Here is a 16379-nt window from a genome sequence, read left to right on the forward strand (position 1 = left end):
CATAAAATAGTGGCTAATTAATTTATTTCAATTGACTGCTTTCCTTATATGAACTGTAACTCAGTAAAATCATTGAAATGGTTGCATGTTACATTTATATTTTTGTTCAATGTACAGTATATCAAGTCAGGTGACCCTTTTAGATAACATGATCTCCTTCCTTCTACTTCTGTTACTATCTTCCAGAGATGTGAATTAGATTGTGGCGTTACCGCGTAGAGCACAGAGTGGTGAGATAGATGCAAGACAAGAGAGAAGCTTGTCAATACATAACTCAATGACAACAAAGACTCCCTACAGTTACTATGTTGAAATGAAATGGATCTAAGTCAGGCTACCTAAATGTAGAAAAACAATTATCTGAAGAACTGGACAGAACTGGGGAAACTATAGTCCAGCTCTTGCATTGAGTTAGGCCTAAAGTAGACATATCAATTATCAGCCCTAAATTAAAGATTTGACATTGAATCAAGCTCATCATACACATCAAAATTACAGTATTACACTATAAGTGGTCTCAAGTCCATGATGAAGATGTCACTTGTCCAGTTACCTGGGGAGTGTGATTGCTACACTGTCTGCTTCCCACCTCCCACCTCCCACTTCCCGTCTGAAAGGTATTTTCAATACTGGTGTCATGGCGTCACAGTGCTTGCTGGCACCGTTGAGAGGATGATGGCTAATTTCTGGGACCCACTCCAACAACGACAGTTGGCGTCCAACGTCATCACCTTTGATTAGAACAGCATGCAATGTGACTGACATACTGCGGCACCTGGGAGGGCATTGGCCTCACAGGGAAATAAGCCCTACTCTCCCAAGATGTTGACCAGCAACCCAACCTCCTCACTGGTCAGCCTGGAACTGTTAGCACTGTGGGATGGGTCAGTGGACACACAGTGCTCTTAGTAAACAACAGCGCTCTCTGCATCAGGTGTGCTTTGTGATTCAGCCAAACATCAGCAGGCCTAGCTTCTGACTCTACAGATTTGGATGACTGTCGATAACTCAGAAATAGACAGAGAACCTGCAGCATTGTCTGGTTGAGTTGTAGTTGAAAAATAGTGATGGAAGAAATGTGAATGATTATAAAAGCCAGTGATAAAGATGCGACTAGCTTGGTGTGTTGATTCAATTTGGCATTATCCGTATGGATGGCTGTAACTCACAGGAGGGAGCCACACCTTCGCCGTGGCAATGTCCAGGACGAAACATTAGCACGGAAGTACTGGGGTCACTGATGCCAGGAGAGGCGTGGCGACTAATGAAAAGTTGAATTTACAAAATGTATGTTACTATTTGCTCAACACTATAAGGATTGTTTTAGAGTGTTCTCATTTGTTCCAAACTCATCCCTCTTGAAGGGGGGGGAGAAATAATTGTTCGTCACCGTATGTTGTTTGAATTTTTATTTGCAATGATGCTGGATGGTAGGGTTTTTTGTTGTGCTTGTTTTTTACTTGTTTCCTTTTGTCCATTTAGAACTTGTGTCCATTAACTCGTCGTCCGTTTGGGTCAGATAGTTGATGGGATCATTTTGTTGGCTATTTTCTATATTAATGATAGGGAAACTTTATTCACAACTCTTGTCATGAGACATTTACTGCGTAAACTGTATTTCTCATACATTGTAGAATGTTGGCAAGTTGAAGTGTGTACTTTCACTGTATTGCTATTTGGAATGCTTTCCAAGGCTTTCACAAAGAGTGGGGATTCATCGAATTTGCAAACTGACTCCGATGATGGGCCTGACTTGTCCAGCTAACCCACACCTTCTGATGGAGGTGATGGAGGATTCCACAATGGGACAGCTGAGCATTCTATGCAGGGTACCTCTAAAGACTGACATTCCACCCTGGTGGGACTATAGCTTCTATGAGGAGAGCTCCAGGACTGTAACTGCCATGGATGAGCAGTTCATGCAAGCCAAGCTGGGGGCGACCATCTTCTTGAGTGCCTCCACTGCCTTGGCCAAATACACATACACCTGGTACTTGGTGTATCACGCATGCGTCTTGGCGAGCCTGCTTGTGCTAACTATAACACTGGTTCAATGCTGTTATTTCACAACTCAAAGGTTCCAAACGGGGGATTATTGTAGTTGATAAAAATAGAAAGAGTGAACAAATGTGAACGATGATGAAGGCCAGTGACGAAGAGGTGTCTAGTAACTAGCCTGGCGTGTTGATTCAATTTGGCATTGTCCGGATGGCTAGTTGTATATTTGCATCTCACAGGAGAGAGCCATACCTTTGCTGTGGCAATATCCAGGACTAGACATTCCCACGGAAGTCCTGGGGTCACTAATGCCAGGAAAGGTGTGACGACTGCTGAAAACTTGAATTGGCGGAATTAATGTTACTGTGTGAATTAAATTGTCGTGTTTAGTTTGTTTCAAGAGCTTGTGAAGAGCTACACAATTTTGATGTCTCATTGCATTGTATGTTTTCTGGTTGATGTATTTTGGGTTGACTGGTTATCAGGCACATTCCTGTTGTCTGTTCATAACATTCCAATTTTGTTTATTAGATTATAATCTGGATGTGTTGCTCCTGCCTTTTATTTTCACTAGGAAACTGCCAATAAATCTTAATTCAGGTTGGGATCCACTGCTTGAATTTGGTTAAAAGGGCAGTGAATTCACTCATACTTTGAGGACTTGTTAGCAAGCTCGTGTGTGTATCAGACACACATTTCTTTCTCTTAGAGATTATTCTGAATTGAAGACATGTGTAACCACGTTAAATCTTATTTAGTTGATAGTTATTTACTCTGTTATTCTGTAATGCATAATGTATTTCATGTACACTGTAATTGTTTGAGTGTTAATTATTTCATGACTAATACATCCAATTAGTTGAATTGAGTAAATATGCTAATATTACAGAGTGATTATTTGATTGACTTTTACAGTCATAATTTAGTAGGTCTATAGGTAGTTGTTATTTACACTACACATAGCATATGCTTGGGTTCCACCTTGACATCCCTGATCTACTTGACTCAATAAATTAATGCTAGAACACTGGTTGCCAGGATTAGCTATTTGTATCTAGCCTCTTAATAATTGCACAAAGGTGCAAGATAGACACATGTTCATTATAGTCATACTGAGTCGGTGATGCAAGGATTCGCACAGGATTTGTTGCATTTATTCACATAATAATAGAGTCAGATTGATGAATGTACACATTTATAAACTGGGTGGTTCGAACACTGAATGCTGATTGGCTGACAGTCGTGGTATATTAGACAGTATGCCACTGGTATGACAAAGCATGTATTATTTTTCTAATTAAGCTGGTAACCCGGGGTTTGTGGTATAAGGCCAATATACTACAGCTAAGGGCTGTTCTAAGGCACAATGCATTGCGGAATCGACTCCGTGATGCGTTGTGCCTTAGAACAGCCCTTAGCTGTGGTATATTGGCCATATACCACACTCCCTTGTGTCTTATTGCTTAAATATAGAGTGGTTTCACTGTGTGGGAGAGAGAGCAAAGACATAACAAACAATTGAAAAGGGGTGACTGTGGGATCATTGCGTCATCCTCAATCCAACACTATCATTCATCTCACACATCCAACCCGCAGCCTGCACTGGACTCCTTACAATACCAAGATGAGAGTGTGATAAATATGGAGATGAGACACAGGTGAACATAGAGACACACGCACGCACAGATGCATGCATGCACGCACACGCACCACAAACATCAACACACAGACAGACACTCTCAAACTGTACACCAGCCCTCCTGAAATAGAACATCTGCTCTGTGATTATCATGGTCTGGGGAGGAAATGACTGATGGATGCAGGCATGGATCATATTTCAGCATCGTATATGAAATGATAATTCCTCCAGTCTTTTCATGCTGCTGAATAATAGATCATGCAAATAAAAGGAGTACAGTCCTTTTAATTATTCAGATGCACTGAGTTAATGAATTCTGGAACTGAGGCGAATGGTGAGACCCAGGCAAGAAACTCATAGAGGTGTGGCCCATTTCGAGAAGCTCCCAAGGCCCCATCCCAAATCAATTTGTAAGGCGAGCACAGAGCAGCTTGTTAATTTTCATGACATGTAATACAACTTTGGTCAGTTGCCAGAATGTCGCTCTGTCTCATTCGGTGTGCATACCATCCACTGCTTTCAAGTACATCATTCGCTAATGTTCGGTCCCTGGACAATAAAGTAGATGAGTTCAGGGCGAGGATCTCCTTCCAGAAAGACATCAAGGACTGTAACATACTCTGTTTTACGGAATCATGGCTTTTTACGTATAAATTGTTCCTGTCCATTCAGCCAGTGAGGTTCTCCATCCGTTATGCGGATCGACAGGAAGAAAGAACTCTCCAGGCAAAAGAAAGGTGGAGGGGTTTGTTTCATGATTATCAACTCATGGTGTGATTGTGGTAACGTACATGAACTCAAATCCTTTTGTTCTCCCGATCTGGAATACCTCATCAACATATGCATTACCTCCTGAGAGAATTGTCTTTGATCATCGTCATTGCCGTGTATACTTACAAGCTTACACTGAACTGTGAACTGCATATCCTGAGGCCACACTTATTGTATCTGGGGACTTTAATAAAGAAAATCTTAGGAAAACACTTACAGAAATTCTATCAAGATATCTCCTGTGCTACATGCACAACAAGGACCCTGGATCATTGCTACGCTCACTTCCGTGAGCGTTACATAAGGCCCTCCCCACCCTCCCTTTGGCAAATCAGATCACGCCTCCACTCTGGTCCTCCCCACCTATAGGAAGAAACTTAAACAGGGCTGCGTTCAGTAAATTTTTATGTTCTGGAACGTTCAATTGAATGGAAAGAGTGCTGTGATGAACGACCAGTTGAAAAACAAGAAGGCTTTGGGTTACAGGTTGGGGAACGCTGTCAGCATGGTCACTGCCCTTTACATCATTCATTGCTTCAAGCCACACCTCGCCACACCCACCAAACCGGAGCAAAGGTACCTCAAAGTCTATTCAAGAACATACAAGAATGTTTTGGGGGACTGTGCTGACCAATCGGGATCTATGGGTCAAGATTGTTTTAATCACGCGGAATGGGAAAATGTTCCAGGTCAGCCTCTGATAACAAGATCGACATATAAACTGATTTGGTGACGGAGTTCATCAGGAAGTGCATAGAGTATGTTGTTCACACTGTGACGATTAGAACCAAACCAAAAACTGTGGATAAATGGCAGCATTTCCGCAAAAATGAAAGCGCTTTTAACCATAGACATGTAACTGGGAGCATGGATGTGTACAAACAGACAAACAGACCAGCGACAAACTCAGTAAAACAATCAAAGAGGCAAAACGACAGTACAAGGACAAAGTGGAGTCACATTACAACGGCTTAGACTTGAGAATTACAGAACCCGTCAAAAGTTTGGACACACCTACTCATTCCAGGGTTTTTCTTTATTTTTTAATATTTTCTACATTGTAGAATAATAGTGAAGACAACTATGAAATAACACATACAGAATAATGTAGGAACCCAAAAAGTGTTAAACAAGTCAAAATATATTTTATATTTCGATTCTTCAAAGTAGCCACCCTTTGTCTTGATGAAAGCTTTGCACACTATTGGCATTCTCTCAAAACACTTCATGAGGAATTATTTTCCAACCGTCTTGAAGGAGTTCCCACATATGCTGAGAACTTTTTGTCTGCTTTTCCTTCACTCAGCAGTCCAACTCATCTCAAACCATCTCAATTGGGGAGAGTTTGGGTGACTGTGGAGGCCAGGTCATCTGATGCAGCATTCCATCACTCTCCTTCTTGGTCAAATATCCCTTACACAGCCTGGAGGTGTGTTTTGGGTCATTGTTCTGTTGAAAACAAATGATAGTCCCACTAAGCGCAAACCAGATGGGATGCAGAATGCTGTTGTAGCCATGCTGGTTAAGTATGCCTTGAAATCTAAATAAATCACAGACAGCGTCATCAGCAAATCACCCACACACCATCACACCTCCTCCTCCACGCTTCATGGGGGGAATCACACATGCAGAGATCATCCATTCACCTACTCTGCTTCACACAAAGACACAAATTTGACACAAACTTGAACTCATCAGACCAAAGGACAGATCTCCACCGGTCTAATGTACATTGCTCGTATTTCTTGGCCAAAGCAAGTCTCTTCTTCTTATTGGGGGCCTTTAGTAGTGGTTTCTTTGCAGAAATTCGACCATGAAGGCCTGATTCAGGGTGACATGTAGCCTAGTGGTTAGAGCGTTGGACTAGTAACCGAAAGGTTGCAAGATTGAATCCCTGAGCTGACAAGGTAAAAATCTGTCGTTCTGCCTCTGAACAAGGCAGTTAACCCACTGCTCCTAGGCCGGCATTGAAAATAATAATTTGTTCTTTACTGACTTGCCTAGTTAAATAAAAATAAAAATATCTTTTTTTTTAATCATGCGGTCTCCTCTGAACAGTTGATGTTGAGATGTGTATGTTACTTGAACTCTGTGAAGCATTTATTTGGGCTGCAATCTGAGGTGCATTTAACTCCAATGAATGTATCCTCTGCAGCAGAGGTAACTCTGGGTAGTCCTTTCCTGTGGCAGCCCTCATGAGAGCCAGTTTCATCATAGAGCTTGATAGTTATTGCGACTGCAACAGTGCTTGACATTATCCGTATTGACTGACCTTCATGTCTTAAAGTAATGTTGGACTGTCGTTTCTCTTTGCATATTTGAGCTGTTCTTGCCATAATATTGACTTAGTGTTTTACCAAATCAGGTTTTCTTCTGTATACCACCCCTTCATTGTCACACCCCCGATTGGCTCAAACACATTAAAAAGGAAAGAAATTCACTTTCCACATATTAACTTTAAAAAAAGCACACCTGTTAATTGAAATGCATTCCAGGTGACTACCTCATGAAGCTAGTTAAGAGAAGGCCAGGAGTGTGCAAAGCTGTCAACAAGGCAAAGGGTGGCTACTTTATTCAACACTTTTTTGGTTACTACATGACTCCATATGTGTTATTTAATCGTTTTTTTCTTCACTATCATTCTACAATGTAGACAATATTAAAAATAAAGAAAAATCCTTGAATGAGTAGGTGTGTCCAAACTTTTGACTGGTACTGTATGTGACAAGGACTCCAGACATTTACGGATTATAAATGGAAAGCCAGCCACACTGATGCCTCGCTCCCGGATGAGCTAAACACCTTCGCCCACTTTGAGAAAAACAACACAGAGCCGTCAACGCGGTCCCCCGACGGTCACTAGGACTGTGTGCTCTCATTTTCCGTGTCAGATGTGAGTAAGTCATTTAAGCATGTTAACCCAAGCCTTATCTTAAAAGCATTTGTAGACCAGCTGGATGGAGTGTTCATGGATATGCTTGAGCGGTATACAGTATATACCGTATACCGGGGTATTTGGAAAAAAACACGGGATGGTTTTTCAATACAGTCAAAACTATTTCTTCAAAGATTTTCTATAAATTAGAATATTAGTAGCTACTTCATAAGTAAATACCTGTAGTCAACTTGTGCAATGCACTACATTATAAAGCTTACCGTAGTTCCCCAGAACAGTTGAGCAAGTCACGTGTTTGTTTGTTATAGCACAATGGGAGAAAGCGGGAGATGGTGAGTCCATGTCGTTCTGTATCTATCGGCGAATTTCTGTTGTGCGGCGCACATGAGGTGACAAGTTACTTGTATGCAATTCACTAATGGATTACTGCCAGAAGTCAAAGAGCTCTGGATGAGTTATCTGTACAGTTGTCATTTCTTCCTACTAGCTTTTCCCCTCTGCTCCTTTCCTTCAGAAAAGCATCCATCACAACTTTGTTAATTTGCACAATTTCTCTAGTTCCCTTTCGCTTGAAAATGTCCACACTCAACGAAAATGGCAATCGGTAGCTATTAGCTATGCTTGTATTACTTTATGAGCTGTATTTGCTTGTCTTTGCAATTAGTTTGTTAATTTTCGCTCATTAGCATTTAGCTAACAGCGTCTATGTGATTTGCCATTGGTTTGTGCTAATTTTGTTAGCATTATGGGAATTGAGGCCCAATGGGATTTTCTTATGTTTTTAGCACCACCTTGTGTGCTAGCCGATAATACCGTAAATCCCGGGATGAGAGAAGACCAATATGACAATATGATCATCTGGACACCACCCCAGCCTAATTACAGACATATTCAATCTTTCAATATCCCAGTCTTTTGTACCCACTTGCTTCAAGATGTCCACCGTTGTTCCTGTACCCAAGATAGTGAAAGTAACTTAACTAAATGACTATAGCCCCGTAGCACTGACTTTGGTCATCATAAGGTGCTTTGCGAGGCTAGGGAACGACTATCACTTCCATCTTAGCCAACACCCTAAACAAACTACAATTTGCATATCTCCCCAACAGATCCATGGAAGACATAATCACCATTGCACACTGCTCTATCCCACCTGCACATGAGAAATACCTATGTAAGAATCCTGTTCATCGACTACAGCTCAGCCTTCAACACCATATTCCCTCCAAGCTCATCACTGAGCTCAAGGCCCTGGGTCTGAACCCCTTCCTGTGCCACTTTAACTGGTTACTTACCCTACATTGTCCTGTTGACTTCCTATATAATGGGTTGCCCCAAGTGGTGAAGGTAGGCAACAACTCTCCGCCACGCTGATCCTCAGCACATGGGGCCCACAGGTGTACATGCTCACCTCCTTCCTGTACTCCCTGTTCACCCATGTCTGGTTGCCCCCCATGTCTCCAACTCAATTATCAAGTTGGCTGACAACACAAGAGTGGTAGGCCTGATTACCAACAACGACAAAACAGCCTACAGTGAGGAGGTGATGGCCCTGGTGTAGCGGTGCCAGGAAAATAGCTGAAATGGTCCCTTCACACAGACAGCGTGTTGAAGAATGCGCACCACCGACTCTTCAACCTCAGGAGACTGAAAAAAATGAAGCTTGGTCCCTAAGACCATCACAAACTTTTACAGATGCACAATTGAGGGTATCACCGCCTGGTATGGAAATTGCACAGTCTGCAACCGCAGGGCTCTCCAGAAGGGGGTGCGGTCAGCCCAACGCATCACCGGGGGCACACTGACTACCTTCCAGGACATCTACAGCAGCCAGTGTAGGGGGAAGGACAAGAATAAGATCATAAAGGCTGAAGGCTGGAGACAGTACAGGTGCATCAAGGCTGGGAACGAGAGACGGCTTCTACTGTATTTTCAGGACAACAAACACTCACAACTAGCCGGCCTCCGCCCAGTACCCTGCCCTGAACCTTAGTCACTGTTATAGCCGGCTATCAATTGGTAATCTACCCTGCACCTTAGAGACTGCTGCCCTATGTAAATAGTAATTGAACACTGGTCACTTTAATAATGTTTACATACTGTTTTACCCGCTTAATATATACTGTATTCCAATCATGGTTCATCCTATAGCACTACCACTGTACACAGATTTTCTATTCATATACTGTCCATACTGTCTTTACACACCATTATATGCATATATATATTTATATTCAGGTCTCTGGCATTGCTCGTTCTGATATTTGTTAATTAACTAATTAATACATATTTCTGTGTGTATTGTTTTTTACATTTTTATTATTGCTTGGTATTACCACATTGTTGGAGCTTGAAACAAACATTTTTCTGCATCTGCGATAGTATCTTCAAATCTGTGTATGTGACCAATAAGCTTTGACTTGATATTAAATCAGTGAAAGATGTATTACTTATGGACAGTGCAAAAACTTCCCTCTGAGCACACACTGGTTGAATCAACGTTCTTTCCACGTAATGTCTATGAAATTATATTGAACAAACGTGGAATAGACGTTGAATTGACGTCAGTGCCCAGAGGGCCGGCTTTTCATTTCCTCACCAAACACAGCTCTGAAAGCCAGGGCCAAGGGACAGGAGTGAATGACAGGTCCCAGGAGCAATTAGCTGGATTAAACTGTATAATCAAAAGATAGGTTCTGGCCCGTCTGGGGGAAATACTTCAAATGTGTCCAGTTTTAGATTATTACATCCAACCAGGATAGACGTATATTAGAGATAACGTTTTCAAGTGGTGACATAATTCTAACCATACGTGATATTTACTACAGTATATGAACACATGTACTGGCTATTATTACTACTCTATAACAACAGCAGCTCTCACTCATACTACCCCAGGTTCAATCTGCTTCAAGCAGGTTTATGAATGCTTTGAATTTTAAGTGTACTCCAATTAAAATCAACAAATGCACATTTTCTGTTCTCGACTCTCAGGGTGGTGAGGAGGAATGTCTGCAGAAGCTGTTTTCATCCCTTTAAAGAACAAAGCTACTGGTAAATTAATGGCTTGAATCACAGCATAGAAAAACCTTGTCAAAATATGAAAGCCATTGACAGTTAGCAAGGCTTTCTCTGGGCCTACACCCCTCTGGGTCCAGAATATTTTTTACCATCAACATGTAACAACAGTAAAGAGGAGGCTGTTAAAATCAGCAATCTGTCTTGAGAAGACAGATAATATCAGTATATCCTTATGAAATAGTTTTCCTTCCAAAATATGGCAATTAAGTATGTTAAAAAGCAGCTTTTTTGTGTTGGAATTGTGTGGGCGTATCCCAACAACAGAATGGTGTGGGCGTATACCGGTCATTAAAAATAATCATGCAAATAGACCTCTAATTGACCAGATCATCCTTCTCTAAACTGCTGATTTGCCAGCTCATCCTCCACAAGGAGATGACATCATGTTCTACGAGGAAATAGCAAGCATTTTTAAATGGTCTGTGTTTTTTTTCCTTCTACAATTTATGCTTTGGCCACAAATATGAGTATGGGACGAGTCAATAAAACTATTTGGATGAGTTAACAGAATATGAACTTTTAAAAGTGAGATTTTCACTGGGAAGTTACTTTAATATACAAGGGTAGAATTATAAACAGATTGAACGTGTATTATTTGCAGTATGCAGGCCCTTAAACAGTGAGCTAGCTCTGTGCTGACACATAGGCACTTGTTAGCCATGATTGGTAAATCCTTTATAGACCCTAAACACTGGTCCTTCTGTGTTGGTTGAGTGTTTTTCTAGCTCCGCTGTTGTTGTTGTCCTAACAGAAAAACTCCAAAAGCTTCACACAGTTAAAGTGTGAGCGGTTAGAGCCACACCACGGTGAGAAAGGGACACTAGCAGGAGGAGAAGGCCCCTCTAAAGGTGTGAAGGAGATGAAAGCTGGCGCTCTGAGGAAATTAAGTGTGCACACAGCGTGTAACTTGTACCTGTACGAGCAGCAGCAGCTTCTCCTTACTGCACCACACTCCGCCCTCTACCATTTACTCTTTTCTCAGTGAACTTAATGTTTCTGTTTATCATATCAGCACTGCATCGCCTCATCCATGAACCTCCTCCAATACAGGACATCACGTGGCTGATTGTGTATAAATTCTCATTTGACTTCCTTAATTCAGGTTGACTTCTTCAATAACGGTTGTGAGTTAACTCAATTTAGCTACAGACAGCTCGATTAATTGCCTTGTCAGTCACTACACAATTAAGCATCAAATGGAAATCAGTGTTGTTCTGAGTAGATTCGCGAGGGATACATAAGGAAGCTCAGAGATTGAGTACGGCGATGGGGAAACAAGGAGAGAGGAGTGGGTTAGGGGAAGGATATTTCTGTTGTACTCACCCAGTGTGACCTCTGTCTGCATGGGCATGGAGAGTGCTGGGTGCTTGACCTCACAGCTGAACATGGCGTCATTGTCCAGCTGGGGGTTAAGGGTCCAGGTGAGTCTGGCCTGCACCAGCACAGAGCCATCACTCTGGGAGATGTGGGTGTGACTGAAGTAGTAGATTGGGTCAGTGCTCTGGACCCAGCGAGGGAACTCCCGGCTCACAACTGTCTCTGGAATGATCTCCGTGGCAGGGCTGGGCTGCTCCTTCTGCTGCCGACCCTGGGTGTGCTGGCCCGGGGTCCAACGACGCTCAGGGCTCTCGGTGAACATGCGGGCTGGCCGGCCCTCGGGGTCCAACAGGGAGAGGGACCTCTGCAGCTTGGTGTCATCTAGGTCTCTGCTGAGGAGTGGCCTGGCACCACGCACCCCTGCTGAGCCACCGCCGTCCTCGGCTGAGGGGTGGATGTAGGATATCACCTCTATCAACTCTCCATCCCGCTTAAAGTACACCTGAGAGAGAGAGACCGAGGAGAGAGGGGGAGAGATCGAGAGACAAACAAAAAAGCATAAAGAGAGGAGAGATTTGGGTTGAATTACAGTATATCCTTTCCAATTGTCTTATTACAACTTATTACAACCAGTTGTGATAATGGTATGTGGTTATTCAGTCACCAGTGAGCTGGTGAAGAGGAGATGTCAGATGTTTGCTCGGTGCTGGTGTTCAGCAGGGATTTTCAATGATATTACAGAAGTTTCCTTACATCATTATGAGGATATAATGATCTCCGGCTGGTTAATCTCTTGACAGGATATTCAAGCTCCTATTTTAACACATAACCTCCAGATATTAGCTTTAAAATCAGGATGCAGAGCTACTGCCCTTGGCATCGGTAGTTGTGAAGCTCCCTACTCATACCGTGATTTTTTATTTTCACTTTTCTTTATTTGAAGAGAAAAATGTAATCCGCAGTCAGTTACGGGACCTTTGGACATTTGGAACCAATTTGCACGAGATCAAAGTATCGTTACCCTATATAATACATTTTGCGCCAATGTTTGGATTTTCTGTTAAAGGGGATTGTTGAGGCATGCTTTGATTTGATGCCACCTAAGGGGCTTTTCACTCTGCTGTGTAAATAGCAGTAATTTGTGTAAACAACTGTGACGTAAGGCCATGCTCCTGGGGATTGACTCTGTATGGCTCCATGTGAACAATAGGGAGGAAACAGACAACCAACACTCTTCCTAACATGAACACAACACTTCCAGGTTTATAGGCTTTCACCTACAGCACATCATAGACAGTCCACAGCCATTGGTTAAACAATGATCAAGGGATTAAACCGACTCCTCCATATGGTGTACTATATCTCCTTGTGTAGCACAACAATGCATGTACAGTATCCATGTAAGTAACAAGATAATACAGTAGTACTACAGTGTATATTGTACAGTAGTAACACAAATACAAATACAGAGCCTTGAATATAAATGAACTAATCAGTGCTGTGTTGACTGCACTGTGTAGGCCTATACCTGAAACATCAAGGGAGATTAAGAGCACTGTAGGTTCTGGTATGTACTGACCTCAACGCCTCCTAAACTGACTCCGTTTAACAACTTTCACAACTCTAGAGTATCAGCTAATCATTGACCTTACTCCCACCATTACCTTCTGTACTACCTACCTGCACAATAAAAAATCATTTTGTTTGGGTACTGTAGAAAACCAATTTGGTAAAAAAACGTGGAGAAAAAGGATAATGTAATGAACTTGTGCTTGTTTGCTCTTGGGAAAAAATTGTGTGGGTTGTAAGCATTTAATTATGTCACTGGTGATGGAATGGCTGGCTACATTGACATTTAAAAAAGTTCTGAATCTATAAATCACCACTGTTTTGATCCAGAACATACAACAAAGACAAGCTCTATGATATGTCATTCCTATTCAGAGAGGGGAAATATGATCAAGATTTGCAGAAGCAATGGCACATTTGATGCAGGCCCATCTTATGTATCTACTCCTGACCAGTGTGGGGCACTATCTCTCCTACTTTCCCAAACAATGAAGTGAGTACTGTACCCATTGTAAGTCACAAGGACTCAACCAATGCTGTAAAAACTAAGTGTAGTGATCTCCAAGGTTAATACTACTGTACATTCAGTTTATTTATGCTTTCTTTAATTAAAATACTATACATTTTGACAGAGAAAACTGTTGCTCTCAAGGTTGTTTTGTACCAAAGGAATCATTGGCACGCCTTAGTTTCCCTGCATGTTCTCCAAGACAGTAAGAGTGAGGATACCTTGTGTTAGGCCTGGAAGGTTTGCATCATATGAACCTCAGGTGCCAGTGAGAGAGCATCATTACACATGTATATACAATCCAATTATTATTTTATATTCTTGCTTATGTTATCTTGAAGTGGCTCAATAATTCACACACAGGTACTGCATATGCGTGATAGACGGTACTCTCTGGGAGATAGAAGGCTTTAAAAATAGTTTCAATGATTGAATAGGAATTATTCTGTATTTTATTGGTTTACTATACACATAGCTTACAATGGAGAATGGATTACTACTTAGTGGTGGGAAAAATACCTTTTGTTACATTTCATGGATTCCCTTTTATGAAATCCTCGGTCACATTATGAAAGAAATACACTGATCACTCTAACGTTGCTTTAAATTTGTAAATACACCTTAGGTAGAAGAGGTAGAAGATATCTTCATATTCACAAGTCAAACTGATCCACCTACCTAAAATACCTAACCGTCCAGTTTTCACTTACTTTAGGTTAGGCCTAATCAGCATGCTCAAGGCAATGAAAACCCCATTGTTATAGAGATGTCTTGAGCAGGCAATTATTTGGGGGGTCAGCATATGAGTCTTGCTGCTGGCTGTAATTTAGACAGTGGGCAGTGGTAGCTGTGCTGTAATGAGAAGCTGTTTGTGGTTTTCAATGGTCTTTATGCATGGCCCTTCACAGTGGAATTAAGTGATTATCAATCACGCCTCTGTTCTACATCCCCAAATGCTTCAGACAATGGAGTCAGAGCACACGCCACCTGCTTCAGTCGGATTCAAGAGAGCTTCGACAAACAAACAAGGAAGTCATTCTGAACGCCCGCCAAAGCGCAATGCATTGGTGGTGGCAAAATTAAGCTGGTGCATGCGGCATGAGGTAGGCTCTGCATTCTGCCTGTGAATAGACATTGATGAAAAGCACCTGCACTTCAGATAGTGCCAGCCTTAACCCCCTGGCCCTAACACCTCGACTCCAAAGCTCATTTGAAACATAACAATTAGCGCTGCAAAGCTACCGGTACCTTACCAAAGTTACTGGAATCTTCAGTAATTTTGGTAATTAACAGACAATCTATGGCAATCTATCATAACTTTGGTAATTTATACTTGAATAACTTAAATAAAATAAAATAATAATGAATATAAAAATATAGTATTAATTTTGTATATCTGTGTCCATATTGGCCATGAGTGTCTGTAGATTGGCCATGAAGTCTGTCTATTTTCTCTTGAACCATATGGTCTAACATTTGACTTTTTTCACAACTGCTACCAGTTTGATGCCAAAACATTTACAACAAATACATCATGACATACTAAAATAAATACAAATGTTAAAAAAAACATATATATATTTAATGTTGAAACCCTCATATTAAATACCAATGGTATTCACTAAGTTGATGCTTTATATTTAGGATATTGTTTTACAGCTCTGTCATTCTATTTTTTATTTGAAAATCATCTTATTTAACTATTTCATATATTTTGCATGTGATGAAACCGCAAAGAGGGCCAGAAAGAGCTCCGAAGTGGCGCAGCAGTCTAAGGCACTGCATCTCAGTGCTAAAGGCATCACTACAGACCCTGGTTCGATCCTGGGCTGTATCACAACTGGCTGTGTTTGGAGTCCCGTAGGATGGCGCACTTTAGGGTTTGGCTGGGGTAGGCTGTCATGGTAAATGAGAATTTGTTCTTAACTGACTTGCCTAGTTAAATAAAAAGATAGAATTACAGACACCTGTAAAAATAATAACTACCCAAAAGGGCCACTAGATGTATTGTTATAGATTACATACAATCCTTGAGAAATACCCAAATTCTGGTCATTTACTGGCAAACATTGAAGGTTTCCAGTAATATACCCTCCCTTTGCAACCCTAGTAACAATAACCCTTTCTCTTCACTCAATGGCCCAAATATACCTTAATGTTGCCACAATGAATCATTGTGCTGTTAGAAGGGGCGCGAGAGAGAGAGAGAGTAAAAAAGCGAGAGACAGAGAGAGAGCACATGAGAGAGTGAGACAGTGAAAGAGAAAGAAGCTTAATCACCTCTCATTATTTAGCTGTCATTATCCTTCCCGTTTTCAATCAATGGTTACTTGTGCTCTGAGGATACTGTAATGGATGTCATGAGAACTATTACTATTATGTGAATAGCTTGTTAAAAGTATCTAAAACGGAAGATGATGCACCTTCTACAGTACCTAGTGACAACAACAACACGCTTGTTCCTTGTATAATAAGCTACAAGCAGACAAATGAAGGATTCTGGTGAATAACTGGTGAAAGAAAGGAATGCACAGTCAGTGCACAGCTCTTTGTATACAGCCATTGATTACGCTTACATGTTACATTTTGTCTCAACCAGT

The 16379-nt window shown here is 41.4% G+C and overlaps 1 protein-coding gene across 2 annotated transcripts in view; it reads right to left on the reverse strand.

The window, feature by feature from the left end:
- igsf21a (immunoglobin superfamily, member 21a) overlaps positions 1-16379 on the reverse strand; it is a 265545-nt gene that overhangs the window by 14422 nt on the left and 234744 nt on the right. For both annotated transcript variants that reach the window (XM_024427139.2, XM_024427138.2), the window contains exon 6: positions 11709-12204. In XM_024427139.2, coding sequence (XP_024282907.1) covers positions 11709-12204 — 496 coding nt within the window. The remainder of the gene's footprint in view (positions 1-11708; positions 12205-16379) is intronic.

Source organism: Oncorhynchus tshawytscha, linkage group LG07 (genome assembly GCF_018296145.1).
Source record: "Oncorhynchus tshawytscha isolate Ot180627B linkage group LG07, Otsh_v2.0, whole genome shotgun sequence".
Classification (NCBI taxonomy): domain Eukaryota; kingdom Metazoa; phylum Chordata; class Actinopteri; order Salmoniformes; family Salmonidae; genus Oncorhynchus; species Oncorhynchus tshawytscha.